This window comes from Anas acuta, chromosome 1, assembly GCF_963932015.1.
Source record: "Anas acuta chromosome 1, bAnaAcu1.1, whole genome shotgun sequence".
In the NCBI taxonomy this organism is placed as follows: Eukaryota; Metazoa; Chordata; class Aves; order Anseriformes; family Anatidae; genus Anas; species Anas acuta.
Window position 1 is genome coordinate 163,138,129 of NC_088979.1, and position 14,166 is coordinate 163,152,294.

At 35.2% G+C, this 14,166-nt stretch overlaps 1 protein-coding gene across 1 annotated transcript in view; it reads right to left on the reverse strand.

The window, feature by feature from the left end:
• Positions 1 to 14,166, reverse strand: part of OTOGL (otogelin like) — a 98,740-nt gene that overhangs the window by 18,660 nt on the left and 65,914 nt on the right. Inside the window, exons 35-47 of the mRNA XM_068661245.1 lie at positions 13,946 to 14,025; positions 12,186 to 12,996; positions 11,924 to 12,026; positions 10,363 to 11,581; positions 10,147 to 10,262; positions 8,486 to 8,663; positions 7,450 to 7,592; positions 6,446 to 6,469; positions 6,242 to 6,334; positions 5,399 to 5,588; positions 2,904 to 3,118; positions 945 to 1,086; positions 423 to 608 (exon numbers count right to left, since the gene is read on the reverse strand). Coding sequence (XP_068517346.1) covers positions 423 to 608; positions 945 to 1,086; positions 2,904 to 3,118; positions 5,399 to 5,588; positions 6,242 to 6,334; positions 6,446 to 6,469; positions 7,450 to 7,592; positions 8,486 to 8,663; positions 10,147 to 10,262; positions 10,363 to 11,581; positions 11,924 to 12,026; positions 12,186 to 12,996; positions 13,946 to 14,025 — 3,500 coding nt within the window. The remainder of the gene's footprint in view (positions 1 to 422; positions 609 to 944; positions 1,087 to 2,903; positions 3,119 to 5,398; positions 5,589 to 6,241; positions 6,335 to 6,445; positions 6,470 to 7,449; positions 7,593 to 8,485; positions 8,664 to 10,146; positions 10,263 to 10,362; positions 11,582 to 11,923; positions 12,027 to 12,185; positions 12,997 to 13,945; positions 14,026 to 14,166) is intronic.

Below are 14,166 nucleotides of genomic sequence, written 5' to 3' on the forward strand. Positions count from 1 at the left end.
TGTCATCTAGGTAGCCATACTGCATAAAATAAGAATGCTGCAGAACATTACAATGAAGGATTCCCCCCAAAAAATTATGACATTAAAAACCCCAAATGAACAAATGATCTGCTAGGGCTGGGAATAATCAGTTGATGCAGGAGAAAGCTGTGCATTCTACTCATTCCTGAGTACTCTAGGAAAGAAAGCCTGGGAACTATGGAAGGAAGAATGACCATCATTTTTCCTGTGCAGGGTGACATCAGCAAGTGGAGTTAAAGTATAGACTGCTATAGCTTGAGATTAAAGATAGGTTCTGCAGAAGGGAACTATACCAGATTCACACCTACTGAGGACTGAAATAGAACTTAAACGTCTCTTACACTGGTCAGTGGTCAATATTAGCAAGTATTTGCCAAGCTCTTCTGTCCTGCTGTACTTACTACATTTTTCTTCTGGAATACAGAGGTCAGAGTCTGTTCTATGTAGAATAGTTCCATTTTTACACACACAGTCTTCCCTTAAATAGGAGCAGGGAGAATCTTCATACAACCACTTATTCAAGCATGTCTTTGCTTCACAGGGTTGCACACAAGGCTGGTATTCCTTGCCCTCTGGACAACTCAATGCTGCAAGTCATAAAAAGAGGAAACTGAGTGCTGGTATCATTCTTTCAGAATTTCATTAGGTAAACAGGTAGTAGGAACAATAAAGCATATCACAGAAAGCATATATTTATATTGTTAGTGGTTCTTTAAATAAGCTTCTTGTTCAATCAATATCAAAATTCTTTCATGACACTAACTGGCGGTACATTTCAAGAACTTGGACTGTGGCTTACTAATGCTGTGATAAAAAGAGAAAGCACGTCCAATAGCAATAGGAAGAAATGTATTTTTTAACTCATCTAAACACTACAGCAAGATAAAGTCACATTAGAATATAGAACATTGTTATTTGCTTACAGCAATAATCAGATGTCCTCCATTTAATGCAGATATTGTGCTTGTTGCATAACGCCACATATGCAGAAAGTGCATCACACTCATAATTCCAAAAATGAGTGCTGTTGATCCACATCTTTTCACAAAACTCCTGTGGTGAAACCTAGGAACACATTGTAATTGAGAATTAACAAGTAGAAGAGTTTTCTGTAGTTAAAATTAATCATTAATTACAAGAAATAACAGAGCTGCAGGGGAAATAAAATCACAAGCATTCTCCAAAGTAGAAAATAACTTTTTTTTTTTTTTTTTTTTCCAGAACAATCATTTCGCAAAACTCAAATTGTCAGAAACTTATTCTCATTAGTAGGCATGAGACTGTAATGCTACTTACAAGAACTTTTGCAGTACTGTCTGATCAGCTAAAAATCAACAATCTCAATTAAACATTGCTGCTATATCTTCCATAAATTCCTGCTGTGAATGAACTATTACTGAGTACTCCTTTTGTGTGTGTATAGGGCCTGATTGCCTATGTTACTGAGTCTAAATGCAGGTTCCAACCTATCTTATTTGCATTGTTTTTCTTTGCCTAAGTTTACAAAAGAGGTGGGAGAAGTCAGAATTTGTTTTATTCTGCCTATCCACTACTGTGCAACAGCCTAGCTCTCCTGGTGATTTCAGCCAATCTTCAAGCTGTTGTTCACTCCTGACTTAGAGTTTGTTACACAGACGATTCTGTTACCTATCCTTGTCCAGTTGCTTCATGTCTGTGAAGCACACAATATGCACCATCCAGTCTCACTCTACTACCATAGCGTACATGAAAGAAAACAAACTTCATAATGGATGAACACGCTATGTCAGATTTTGATATAAGCCAGGAAGATATGCAATTGCATTGCACCTGAGGGTATGACAGTTCTCCTAGAGACATATATGGAGTAAGAGTTCTGACTATTCAGATTAAATTATTTCAAAATCAGATATGGTGAAACAATTATGAAAAACCTATGGCTGCCCACTGATGCTATTCTCCCTTCTTGATTCTGCAGTTCATTCCTTGCCATTCAGCATCTGTGGCAGATAGCTATAAAATCTCTTTAAGCCATGTCTTTAGGAAGACTTTCCTCCATTTTTTCTACCTGGGAAAAATGAGGAGAGGACTTGGGATTTTGAAGGAAGGGGTTCAGCTGCCTACAATCCCTGTAACGGCATTTGTCTATGATGAAGACCACACAGAGTCATGCAAAGCAAATCCAGGTTGGAAAGGCAGAAGAGCTAGAATTGAATCAGGAATCTAGACATGTCCATCTCTGAGAAAGATAGGGGCACTTGAATAATTAATCCTTTTTATATTGAATTAAGTGGGGAAAGTCAGTGCTGAGAGAGATGGGCTTTTTCATTTCCCATTGTGGGAAGCAGCTGTGCTGCTCTAGTGGTAGTCTGCATGCTAGAGATACAACTCTGTTTGAAAGCACAGTTTCCAGAAATAAATTATTGTGATTTGTGTAAGAAAAGCTACCAAACTGTCAACATAATAGTAACAACATCAAAAGCTGTTTAACAGGAAATTTCATTAGTCCAACCAGTCTTAGACTACATGAGTTGCTGTTGTATACAGAAGAAGCATGAGGCTTTCATTTGTAGTGACTATTGTCAAGCTTTTATTTAAAGCTATCACTTTTCAGTAATACACTTGTGTTGGGATGATGACCTGGTGCTACTTCTTTGAGCTTTGACTAATCAGTAATTTAAGAAACAGAGTTAAAGCACAAAGATCCATACAGATGCACTTTTCTTTTTATGTAACATCACCTGAGCAATTATAGGACAAGATGACAAAAGCATTAGAGCCACCCTGTTACGAACTCATGAAAATAAGCAAAACATAAAAAATCTGCATCTCTCTTACTCTTTTCTTAACAATGCAAATTTCATTTAATTTGCACCTGGAATTTCTTTGAAAATTGTACTCACTTTCTTGTGACAAGGAACGAAAACACTTCTGTTTAACAGTTCTATGCAGTATGTGCAGTTATCTTCAGTACAGTTTCTTACTGGCCTCCTAGTTGTTACATCATGTGATTTCTCAATTGCCCAACTCTTAATGAACATTTCAATTTCCTCCATATTTGTAATTATGGTCCTGTTTTGCATTTTCAGGTCATCAGAAGGGTCTCCATTACACACCCCTGGAGTCAGAGCATCACATTCAAAGTAAAAACAAACAAACAAACAAAAAGGTGTGTTACTTCCTTTGAGAAAGAAAAGTGCACATGGTAAGATTAACATTGCAACAAGTTCATGTGTGAGACAGACATTTGAATTAATAAATCAGAGCAGCTACGTGTCAACTGTAGGTCCAACTGTCTAGATATTTTATCATTACCTTAGCAAGGCAAGCAGGTCATATAATACAAGTAATAATGCTTTTCCCAACAAAGAATGAACTTTTAAGAAAAACTGTCACCGAAATATGCTGTTGAGGGGGGAAAATTCATTGACATGGCACCAAATTCTTTTCTGTTCCACTGAATAGCAATCATCTGCATGGGAGTAAGTGTAAATGATTTTCAAATTAATTGCACATCTCTGACAATCTGAGACTTTATTGAAATTTAATTGGACATTCTAAATGCAAGAAGTTGTGAAAGAACAAATTGCATTCTTAATTGAAAATATTTTTCCTAACTGATTTACAAAAGCATTCAAAAAAGCACTCCCCAAGCCCCAAACATCCATTGGCTACCTGAATTAGAGTGCAAATAGAGTGTATTTGGTTAGTTAGTTAGTTTGGAAATAGTGTATTTAGTTAATTTATCAATGGGAATATGTATCTGCTATGAACATACAAGAAGTCAATAACTTCTTTCTAACGCCTTTTTAATTTTCATAATAGTGTTTTAAATCCCAGAGACAGAATACCCAAAGTTTCTGTATCCTTTCTCCACTTTGCTTCTACACGGCTAATCACAGCCCAAGTCTTCATGCTTCCAGCCCTGTATATATATAGCTTCCAGGGAACCCGGTGGGCTAGGCTGGTGTGATAGGCCCTGCTATTCTCTCTGACAGCATGGGGAAATACAGGAGATGGTATTTGCATGATAAGAAGCACTTGATGGTAGCACTGCTTCTTCTTGTCCCAGTGCAACCCCACAGTCAGTAGTGGCATTAGAATTCTGTAAGATCACCCTACAGATCATCAGCAGCAATACAGATGTAAAAATAAAACCAATTTACCACATAGTCCAACATTTTATTCAGTATGAAGGGGAGAGGACAGAATTCCAGATGGAAACAAACATAAGATAACAGAAAAAAAAAAAATGAAAACAAAACAAAACAAAACACTAACTGAGGCTTCATATTTTTTGCAAAATACCAGGTAGAGCAGCACTGTGAAGTTGAAATTGGATTTTTGTGCGTATTCATCTTCCTCCTGTCTTTTCATGACATAAAGAGCTACTATTCTCTAATACTTTCTACCTGCAATCTCATCTCATCCCAACCTTTACGGTTTGAATAGAGAAGATACTGGGCATGATACTGGGAAAAGGTGCAGTATCTGCCACAGCCAGCATTCCCCTTCCCTCACAAGATGTAGGAGAACTTTCCTTTTGTTCAAGCAGAATACAGAAATTGATTTTAAATACTTAATCTGCTCAGAATGCAAATGTAAACCATACTTGAATTATTTTGTTTGCTTTTAAAACTAAAAGCAGATTGAAATATTTCAAAAAAATTTTTTTTCTGATCAATATGGGATAGGTTTCAGTAAAATAAATGCAGTAGAAAATGAACATTTATGATGCAATTAATGTTATTCTAGAATACCTGCTTACGTTTTTCCATAAAATTCATACTGGCACAGTTATAAAGATATTATTAGGGAAGCTTGGAACACGCAAAATTTAGTGTCATTGTAATTTAAGTCTGAGATACCTCAAACAGTCTTTGACCCTAGATCCAACTGTAACATGTCTGGATTTGGATTCACCATCCTTAGAGAACTCAGACCCTTCCCAAGTTACACCTTTTATCAGTGTTTGCATAGTACTAGCTGACACTGCCAGCATCCTATAGTTATCCCTTTCTCCTATAATCATTGAAGCATACTCTCCATATTTGAACTTCAGCAGTCACTTTTCCATATAAAGTTTTGCTCTTTTCTTTGCTTGGCTTCAATGATATTCTTAGCACAGGAAGAGATGAGTACATTAAAAAAAAAAAAAAAAGTTAAATACAGTGTATTGATCATTACTTGTTCTGAAAACTGCTGTTATCAAGCATTGCTTTCAAACAGGATTATTGATTTATTACTGTTAATAAAAATTCACAAGCCTACCTCGAATACGATTGTCAGTGTAACTAATGTGAGTCACAAGGAAAGCTACAGGGATAACAGATCACAGACACAAAAGGAAGGTGTAAATTGTAAAAATGAAAGTAAATAATTGCGACCATAGCCTCACCACAAAGTCCTTCTGTCTTCATTGATGTGTTAGAGTGTAATCCATACTGTATATCTATGATGCCTGTAACATGAGCCCACTTGATGCTAATACCAGCTGGGGTATTAATGACATACATTGCACCAGTATCCTGAATACTCAGTCCTTCTTTTGAAAATGGTAATGATGGAATTACAGAATCCACTACTACCTACAATAAACCAAATACATTTTAGGGACAAAAACAGATTGCAAGGATGTATTTTATATTTATTTGCATCTTAAAGCAAAAGATAATTTTACAGTGTCTGCCACATACAATAGCAGTAGTCACTGTGTTTATATCACAGTGCTTCCTGTTAGCAACTCTGTAACTGCAGATGAAGTAGGCATGAGAAAAATAATGACATGGAAGTCTTTTCTAATTAAGGAAGCAATAAATATTATTTATCCTATATCATCTGGTAAAAAAAAAAAAAAAAAAAAAAGATTATTCTGATTATTTAAAGTTATCTGTTCTAATCTGTTATTGTCTAGCAGAAATGACAGCCTAAATATTTATCAAATCTTGCAAAAGTATTCTGTTCTAGGTTTTCTGGAAATATTGTCTCAAATATAAATGCCTTTTGTAGCTTCTTTAAAATCTCAAATCACTTTAAAGTGTTGTATAAATAACAGGCAAGTGAGGCATAGTATCAGAAATGTAATTTTTTCTTCTAGCATACCATGAATTACCAGGAACATGAACTGCAGAAGTAATCCTGTACTACATTCATTATAAGCCAGACCTACTGCATTCTATAACAGAATAGCTCTCCAGTTATCTCTTAAATGTACACATATATGTTGGTGATATATACTTACTTTTCTTGCTAAACGATTAATAAGTAATTTAGATCTATGTGTTGTTACATTCAACTTCTTAAAACAGAGCCCTGAAGTGCTTGCAGGGGAAACCTTGAAAGAAAAAAAAAAAAATTGATAAAAAAGTTTTAAGGAGTAGAACAATTATTTCAATATATGTAATACTTGTACAATTTATCATTAATAAAGGAAAAAACTACTTACTAGATTTCTTATTGAATTTGCACTCTGAAAAAAAAAAAAGTAGATTAGAAGTGCAATGATAATCAGCAGAATTCTTATTTGGCAAGAATAAGTTGAATGTTCTCTTTGTGTTTAAAATTTCTTCTACAATCAGCTTCCTAGTTTAAATCATCCAATATATTCCTTATAAATAATAATAAATAATAAAAAATAATACACATTTCCCAGTAATACACTGCACCTTTCAATTAACTAATTTTAGAAACTTTCTTTACTTATTAAAAAGTTAAATAAAAGGGGTTTATATGGCAAATAAAACAGAAAAGACAACCCAACAACCTAGATAAGTTGATTAAAAAAAGAATACTTAGGGATATAATGGTCATCCCAATAAAATCCCCTGCCTTAACTTTGATAAAACAATTTTACCAAGACATCTTTCCACACACGATTGCAACTCATGTATACCATAGTTCAGCTGGCTTCCAAGGAATCACCTTTAACATTGAGAGTGACTCATTAATAGCCTCATGAATCTCAGCATATGTTATAAAACCCTTTTAGAAAATATTTATTAAATAAATACAACTACAGAATTCTCATTTGCCTATGTAAGCTACAATCACACCTTTAGTCTTCATCCAAGAAACAGTGAAAAGAGTAATTCAAAAGAACGCATCTAAAACATTGCATGCAAAAGAAACATTTGTGCAGACTCTAAGGATGAGACCGACCTGATGAAAAATGGCAGTCCAAAAATGAAATGTCTGGACTCCCTCTGCAGGCAATGCAGAGAGGTAGACAATTGCAAAGTATCTCATCATACTAATCCTGAACTTCTACTACCTTCCTTAAATAAAGACAAAAGATTTTTCCAAATATTTCTTCATTTTGACAATACTGTAAAGTATAAATTCAGTTGAATTTATGAAAAATGAAAGTTTTTAGTGATGCATTTTTGCGCTTTTTCATACCTATAACACCAACATTCAAGACAAATTATTGAGGAAAAGCAAGTATCTTACCTGATTAGAAGGACATTTTTCTATATGAGCAACAATAATTTCTCCTGGTAGCTTGACTAGAATGTAGGAAGCCATATTACAGAGGGCTATGTTGTTTCCATCGAATGTAATAACACTCAGTTCAGACAGTACAGAACATTGACCTAAAAAAGAACTGTCATTTATTGAGGTTACCATGAAACAGAATACTAGGAATTTCTAAAAACATTATTAGTTTGAGCAGTAGTTGCTTTCATATGAGGTACATTCATGTATATATTGGTGGCATTTTTCTGTAGATAGCATATTGAGCCACAAGAAGAAGCACCTTGTATTATTCAGTGGACATAGCTTAACCAAGTGCTATATGCCCAGAAAATTATTTTAAAATGGTAAAGATTTTCACTTACAACAAGGTTTTACAAGTAAGATTAGTGAATCTGTACATTGTTAGATGAAATATATACATTAATGTATACAAATATTTGGCATGCTGATAGCAAGATACACATCCATTCTATCTTGAAATAAATATATAAAAATGTCATCTGTGTTTCAGAAATGATGCAAGGCTTTTAATATGACTTCTCTTCAACCTTCTGGTTCCCTTGATAGACAGTCTGCTGCCCATTTCTACAGTTTCTAAATATAATTAAGTACTCCTTTTAGAGCTAAGTGAAGTTTGGGGGGGGAGGGGGGTTCTTTCAGAAAAAAACAAGAATTTAATTTTTCTTCCCAAAAGTGTAGACATCTCAATGTTTTCTAATGATAGAAATTCTGAAGATTTTCAGTTGAAAATGTTGACATTTGATTTGCAGATCTAATTGCAATGTTTTCAGTTCAACAGTCTTTTTGACTGTCCTGAATGCTAATTTAAATATAACAACGCATTTAATATATTTCATTGTTTTGCTGATGAGGCCCAAAACAATCTCCTTTAAACTCATTTCAGTGTTCAAATTAATCTTCCCACTGTATTAATCCCTTAATTTATCACTTGAAATTTCCATATTAAGTCTCTGTGTTGTAAGTATATAATAGTAAAACGGTGACTTACAGGGACATTCCCATTCTGGGCAACAACTATCATTGTTAACTTGAACTGGCATTCCTCGAAATCCACAATCTGGCTTCTTCACATCCTTAGGACAGTTCCTTGAAAGGTTGTATAACATCCAACCCATATTAACACATATGTACTGGCTACATTTGTCGACAGGTTCAAGATATCTTGGCTGTCATATATGGAAAAAACAACCAGAGTCAACTTTACACTCATTGTACTTATGAAGTCTAGGTGATCGCTAGTTTATTGCCCTACTCTGAGACAGAATTAACATATCTATGTGACACTTCGTATATATTTGACTTTGGGTGTGGAAGTTGGACTAAAATATTCTTTTGTCATGCAACTCTAGATACAGTACAAACACCTGATCTTGCATTTGACTACCATGAGATGCATAGGATATCAGCAAGCTAAGCCTTTAGATCTCTCCCAGGCAACCTGGTCACAGGTTAAAAAAAAAAAAAAAAAAAGAGAGAGAGAGAATTAAATTAATATTCTGCACTGCTAGTACTAGAAAGTAAAAGACCCCTAAGTAACCAGAACACTGGGAACAAAAATGTAGCACTTCCTCAGAGAGAATAAATACATACCCACAAACAAACAAACAACAACAACAAAAAAAAAAAAAAAAAAAAAAAAAAAAACAATAAAATAAATTGCATTAAAATAAGCAGAATTCTGAATACAGTTAAATTCTTCAGGTTGACAAGCCAAGGAGGCTTGGGTGAGGCAAAAATGTCCTCCAATTTAAATACTGAGTGTCTAACTTTGCTGTACAGACTTAATTATTGTGCAGTTGTTATTTGCATCAGTTATTTTGGAAAAAATTGCTTATTTGTCACATATGACAGTGATGAATGTCAATTCACCTACACCCCTCCTGTTCCATCTAGTGACAGTGGAATACTCTACATAAACCATTATAATAAAAACACATTTTTAAAAAATACAGAATCATGCATTCCCATCATTTTATACCCTATCAGAAAGAAAGAAATGGAAAACAGAAAGGTCTGATTATGGACAAAACTCCCAATTCCATGGACTATGGCTTTTTTCTGCACCTCAGAAATATATTTTGCTGTCTAGAATCAGCACATAGCTTTAGACTTTTTTTTTTTTTTCCTGAGCAACATATTGGTGTGGGGGGGTTGGTCTATTCTCCCACGTGCCTGGTGACAGGACGAGGGGGAACGGGCTAAAGTTGCGCCAGGGGTGTTTTAGGTTGGATATTAGGAAGAACTTCTTTACCAAAAGGGTTGTTAGGCATTGGAATCGGTTGCCCAGGGAAGTGGTGGAGTCACCATCCCTGGAGGTCTTTAAAAGACGTTTAGATGCTGAACTTAGTGATATGGTTTAGTGGAGGACCTGTTAGTGTTAGGTCAGAGGTTGGATTCAATGATCTTGAGGTCTCTTCCAACCTAGACAATTCTGTGATTCTGTGATTCTGTGATATCTAAGTTGCAAAATATAGCAGGGCAGTAAAAGTGCAGTGATACAACAATCCTCTAAGAATAATTCATTTTTACACAATAGAGAAAAAAAAAAAAAAAAAAAAGAGAGATACTTAAAATCTCTGGTATAACATGCTGAATAGCAGTATAGATATCCATACATTAACACATCAAGGCAAGTAAAACTTATCATACCACGCATTCAGAAGATGTATACGACAGTGCATGCATCATTGTGCCAGAAGAAGCCTTGTCAGCTATAGCTGTCAATGTTTCTGTGCTTGCCAGAGAAGTTTGTGTTTCCACAGTCTCTGAAGGGGAAGAAAGCACCATTTCACCAATAGAATGGGATAAATCTATTATAGTTCAGTTCTCCAACTCTGGCCTTTGTTAAATTGAAATAAGGTTTACCTGTTTTCTGTGTTAGGATTTTAGACCACTCTGATGTTATTACATCTGGAACTTCAGAGAGATTTTTTGCTAAGGTTATATTTCTTTCTCTTGAAAAGGGTGAACTCTGACCTACAGGTACTGTCAAATAAGGCAGGGAAGATTTCTCTGTTGTGGTTGACTTTGTCTTGGTTACATTTCTTTGCAAATGTGAAGTCTGGCTGCTTTCTAAAGTATCTGAAGTTCCTTCAAATAAGGTTGCATACTTAAATTCTGAAGCTGTAAATGACGAACTCTTTGTCTGTGATAATGGGTTTGTAGTACCAGTTGTTTTCGTGATTGTCATTTTTGGAGTTTCTGTACTGCTCTCTGAAATGTGAGATGCTGGAGATGTAAATAAAGACTTCCATGATACATACATAGGTGTTTCTATGGTAGTAGAAACTGAAGATGAAGCCATATGAAACTTCAAATCAGCAACAAAAGAATCAGATGTTTTTGTAGTAATCCTAGGGGCTACAGTAGTGTCAGAAGCAATTAATAAACTGGCTGAAGAGCTAGGTGGTATTTTTACAAAAGTATAAGATGCTTTTAGGGATGTAGCATTCATTGTTGTGTTCATTATCATTGGTGTAGTGGATTGAGTGATGATTCCAGCTGACATAACTGATATTCTTCCATCTTCTGCTGAAGAACTTACCGAAGAACTCTGTTTTCCTAGAGAAACAGTAGAGATATGAGTAGTCTTAGGAGGAGGTGAAGACATGGAGACCCTACCAGACTGGCTTTCTAAAGTGACCTTAGGAGTTTTAGGCATTAGTAAAGAAGGCATTATACTGGATGTGTTTAGTGCTGCTGAAAGGCAAGTACAACAGCTAATGTTTAAAGCAAATGTAGGAAAATCTGCAGAAGCTGCAAAATCTGTAACTGGACCTTTTGAGGATCCTTGTGCATCTAGAGATGAAACTGGTATCTGGGTAGCAGTTATATTTTGTGTTAATGAAGATGTCCTGCTGAATATGGGAATCACTGAAAAACTTGTATGAGATATTACAGAGGATGGTAGTGATGTTGATAAGATTTTAAGTAGAGATGATGGTATTGTGAAAGAAAGATCTTTAGGAAAGAAAATGCTTGCACTCTGTGCAACAGGCATGACTTTCATCTCTGTGCGAGGACTTATTAGGTACTCTGTAATTTTTTCAGTGGTAATGTTGCATTTGAAGGTAATACCAATGTCCTAATAGGGAAGACTGTAGAACTAAAGATTTTCTTTGGCTTTTTAGAAATGAATGACAGTGAAAAGGCATCGGTGAGCATTATGTATTTATTTTCTGTTGAGGCTAAGCTTGCTAGAAACATATCAGAGATTGTAGGATTGGCTAGTAGAGACTAGAGAAATTGAAGGTTCTTTATAAATACTTTTTGCGACAACAGTGACATCTCTCATAGCTTTGGGCTTCAGGGAAGTAGTCAGAGAATGCACTGGTATTGAGACTGTGTGTGTTATAGAAGGACTTGAAGAAGTTTTTATAGGGATTTGAGAAGCAACTTGAGGTGAAGATCTCTATGGGCATTTCACTATGGGCAAAGCAGTAGAAATACTGCATTTCATTAATGGAGATGTCTGCTTAGAAACAGTCACTGAAATTTCCTCTGAAGATAAAAATGGCTTTGGAGAAAACCTGGCTAAAGAACTTGTATTTAATGGTACCAGAGAAGTTTTAGACAAGGGTTTGGTTGCTTCCAAAGATGAAGCTGTGATTAATTTTCTCAAATCTAGTTGTTTTAGGAATTTGAGAAGCTGCTGAATTCAATGCAGAAATGGGTGTTGAATGAACTACAGGTTGGCCAAAACCAGACATAGTTCTAACAAAGTGGATACAGGAGAAGTAGGTGTACTTAATGTCAGCCGTGAACCTAGAAGAAATATGGATCTTGTGAAAGTTGCTCTGCCAGCCAGCAAAGCAGGCAAAGACACTTCAGAAGATACTCCTGTTCCCTTAGAATGACTTACTGAAGGACTCCTACTCCTCACATTCCCTGCTGGCAGCTCAGAAGTGACAGATGATGGTTTGGAGATCAAATTTGTTGAGGTAGAGGGAACAGTTCCTGTCTGGGTGGTTGATGCTTCAAGTGGAAGTGGAACTACCCCCAGTGAATTGTGTATTAAAAATGTAGAACCTGTTGGAAGAGGACTGGCACTGAGTAAGGTTGTTGAAGTTGTTATTGGAATAGGTAAAGTTATAGATGGGGTAGAACTGACAGTATATGATGTGACTGCTGAAGTTTGGAAAGCAGTTAGAAAATGTGTTGAAGATATGAGTTTGGAAAGGACAGAAGGGCTTGCTGTGCTGTGAGGTACACCAGAAGGCTCCACTGTACTTGATAATGAAAATGTCGAATAGGTGGCTGCATTAGATGCTTCCAGTGAGTAAAAGTCTGTAATGGACTGCGCTGACATATTCATTCCTGCTGAAGTTGTGTTTGCCTTCATGGTAATTTCGGTTGTCATATGGGTATGAGTTGACTCAGTCCCTGAAGTAACAAGAATAGGATGTTTCTGAGGAAATGTCGCTCTGGTAGTAATCATGTGAGGGTATAACATTGAAGGTTTTGTTTCAATTGCTGATTCCACAGGTGTCACAGGTATACCTAAAATGAAAATGCAGATTTCACTGTCTTTTGTGGATTATTGGTAAAGCAAGATAGCAACATCTATGTATACTCAAGTCCATTTAAATACTAACAAATCAGAGCATAATTTTGCTGAAAAGATAAGTTACCAATGGTTCCAGGTTGCCTGATGGCTTTGAGGAACTCAACTCACTCTCAAGAAGATTCTAATTTTCTTTGCAAATGGAGTAGCCAATTTTTATTATTACTGAAAACCTTGAATTTGCAGAGCAGTTTTGAAGCAACAAGGGAACTCTATGGAAAATTCAGTAAATCTAAAATAGTAAAGAAAATTGGCATAAGTAGATTATAGAGTATGCTATCTTCTTTTATATCTTTGGAAGGCGGTGTAATATATGAGATAACTTTGTACTAGCAAATATCAAAATGCAATTAATTTAAATTTGTAAAGGAAAAAATTAAGTATTAAAATGCAATAGTTGTGTTAAAAGAATGCAGTATTCCAAAAATAAGCAAATAGTGGTATCTTCACACCAGAAGTTGTTAAATTGATATAAGGAAGCTGTTAGGGATGGTTCACCTACTGAAAAGTCTGGATTTTTCACCGCAACAATATTTTTTGCATTTGAGATCTTTCATATACATATGACACTCTAGCATTATATAGTCAAATCACGGTTATAATAAGTCTAAAAACACCAGAAATGTTGAATTTCACAGTATTCGATAAATGAAGGTATTCAATGTAAATATTCATATGAATGTAGAAGATTTATTTTGGATGACTGGGAATGGAGCCTAAGTCCCCGAGAGAAGCTCTTCAACAGAAAGATATTTTGTTAAAACATTTCATAAAAATAAATAATAATAAAAATAATAATAAAATCAAAATACATCTGATTAAATCACTTCTCATTATCTGTGAAACACTTTCTAAGATTAGATTAATATCATAAAATATACTTACAGTCTTCTGGGTAAACACATTTAAGTGTGACCTCATCAAGGATCATGTTTTTGGGACAGTATGGCAAGCATCCTTCAACCCTTTAAAATATTGTATAGTTACTTCTAAAGCCACGGCAGAAATATAAATCAATTTTAAATTATTTTATTTTGGTAAAATGAGACATTTGAATGTCTTCCACATCAGAGTTCTGAGAACTTTCCAGTGTAAAGATGAACACA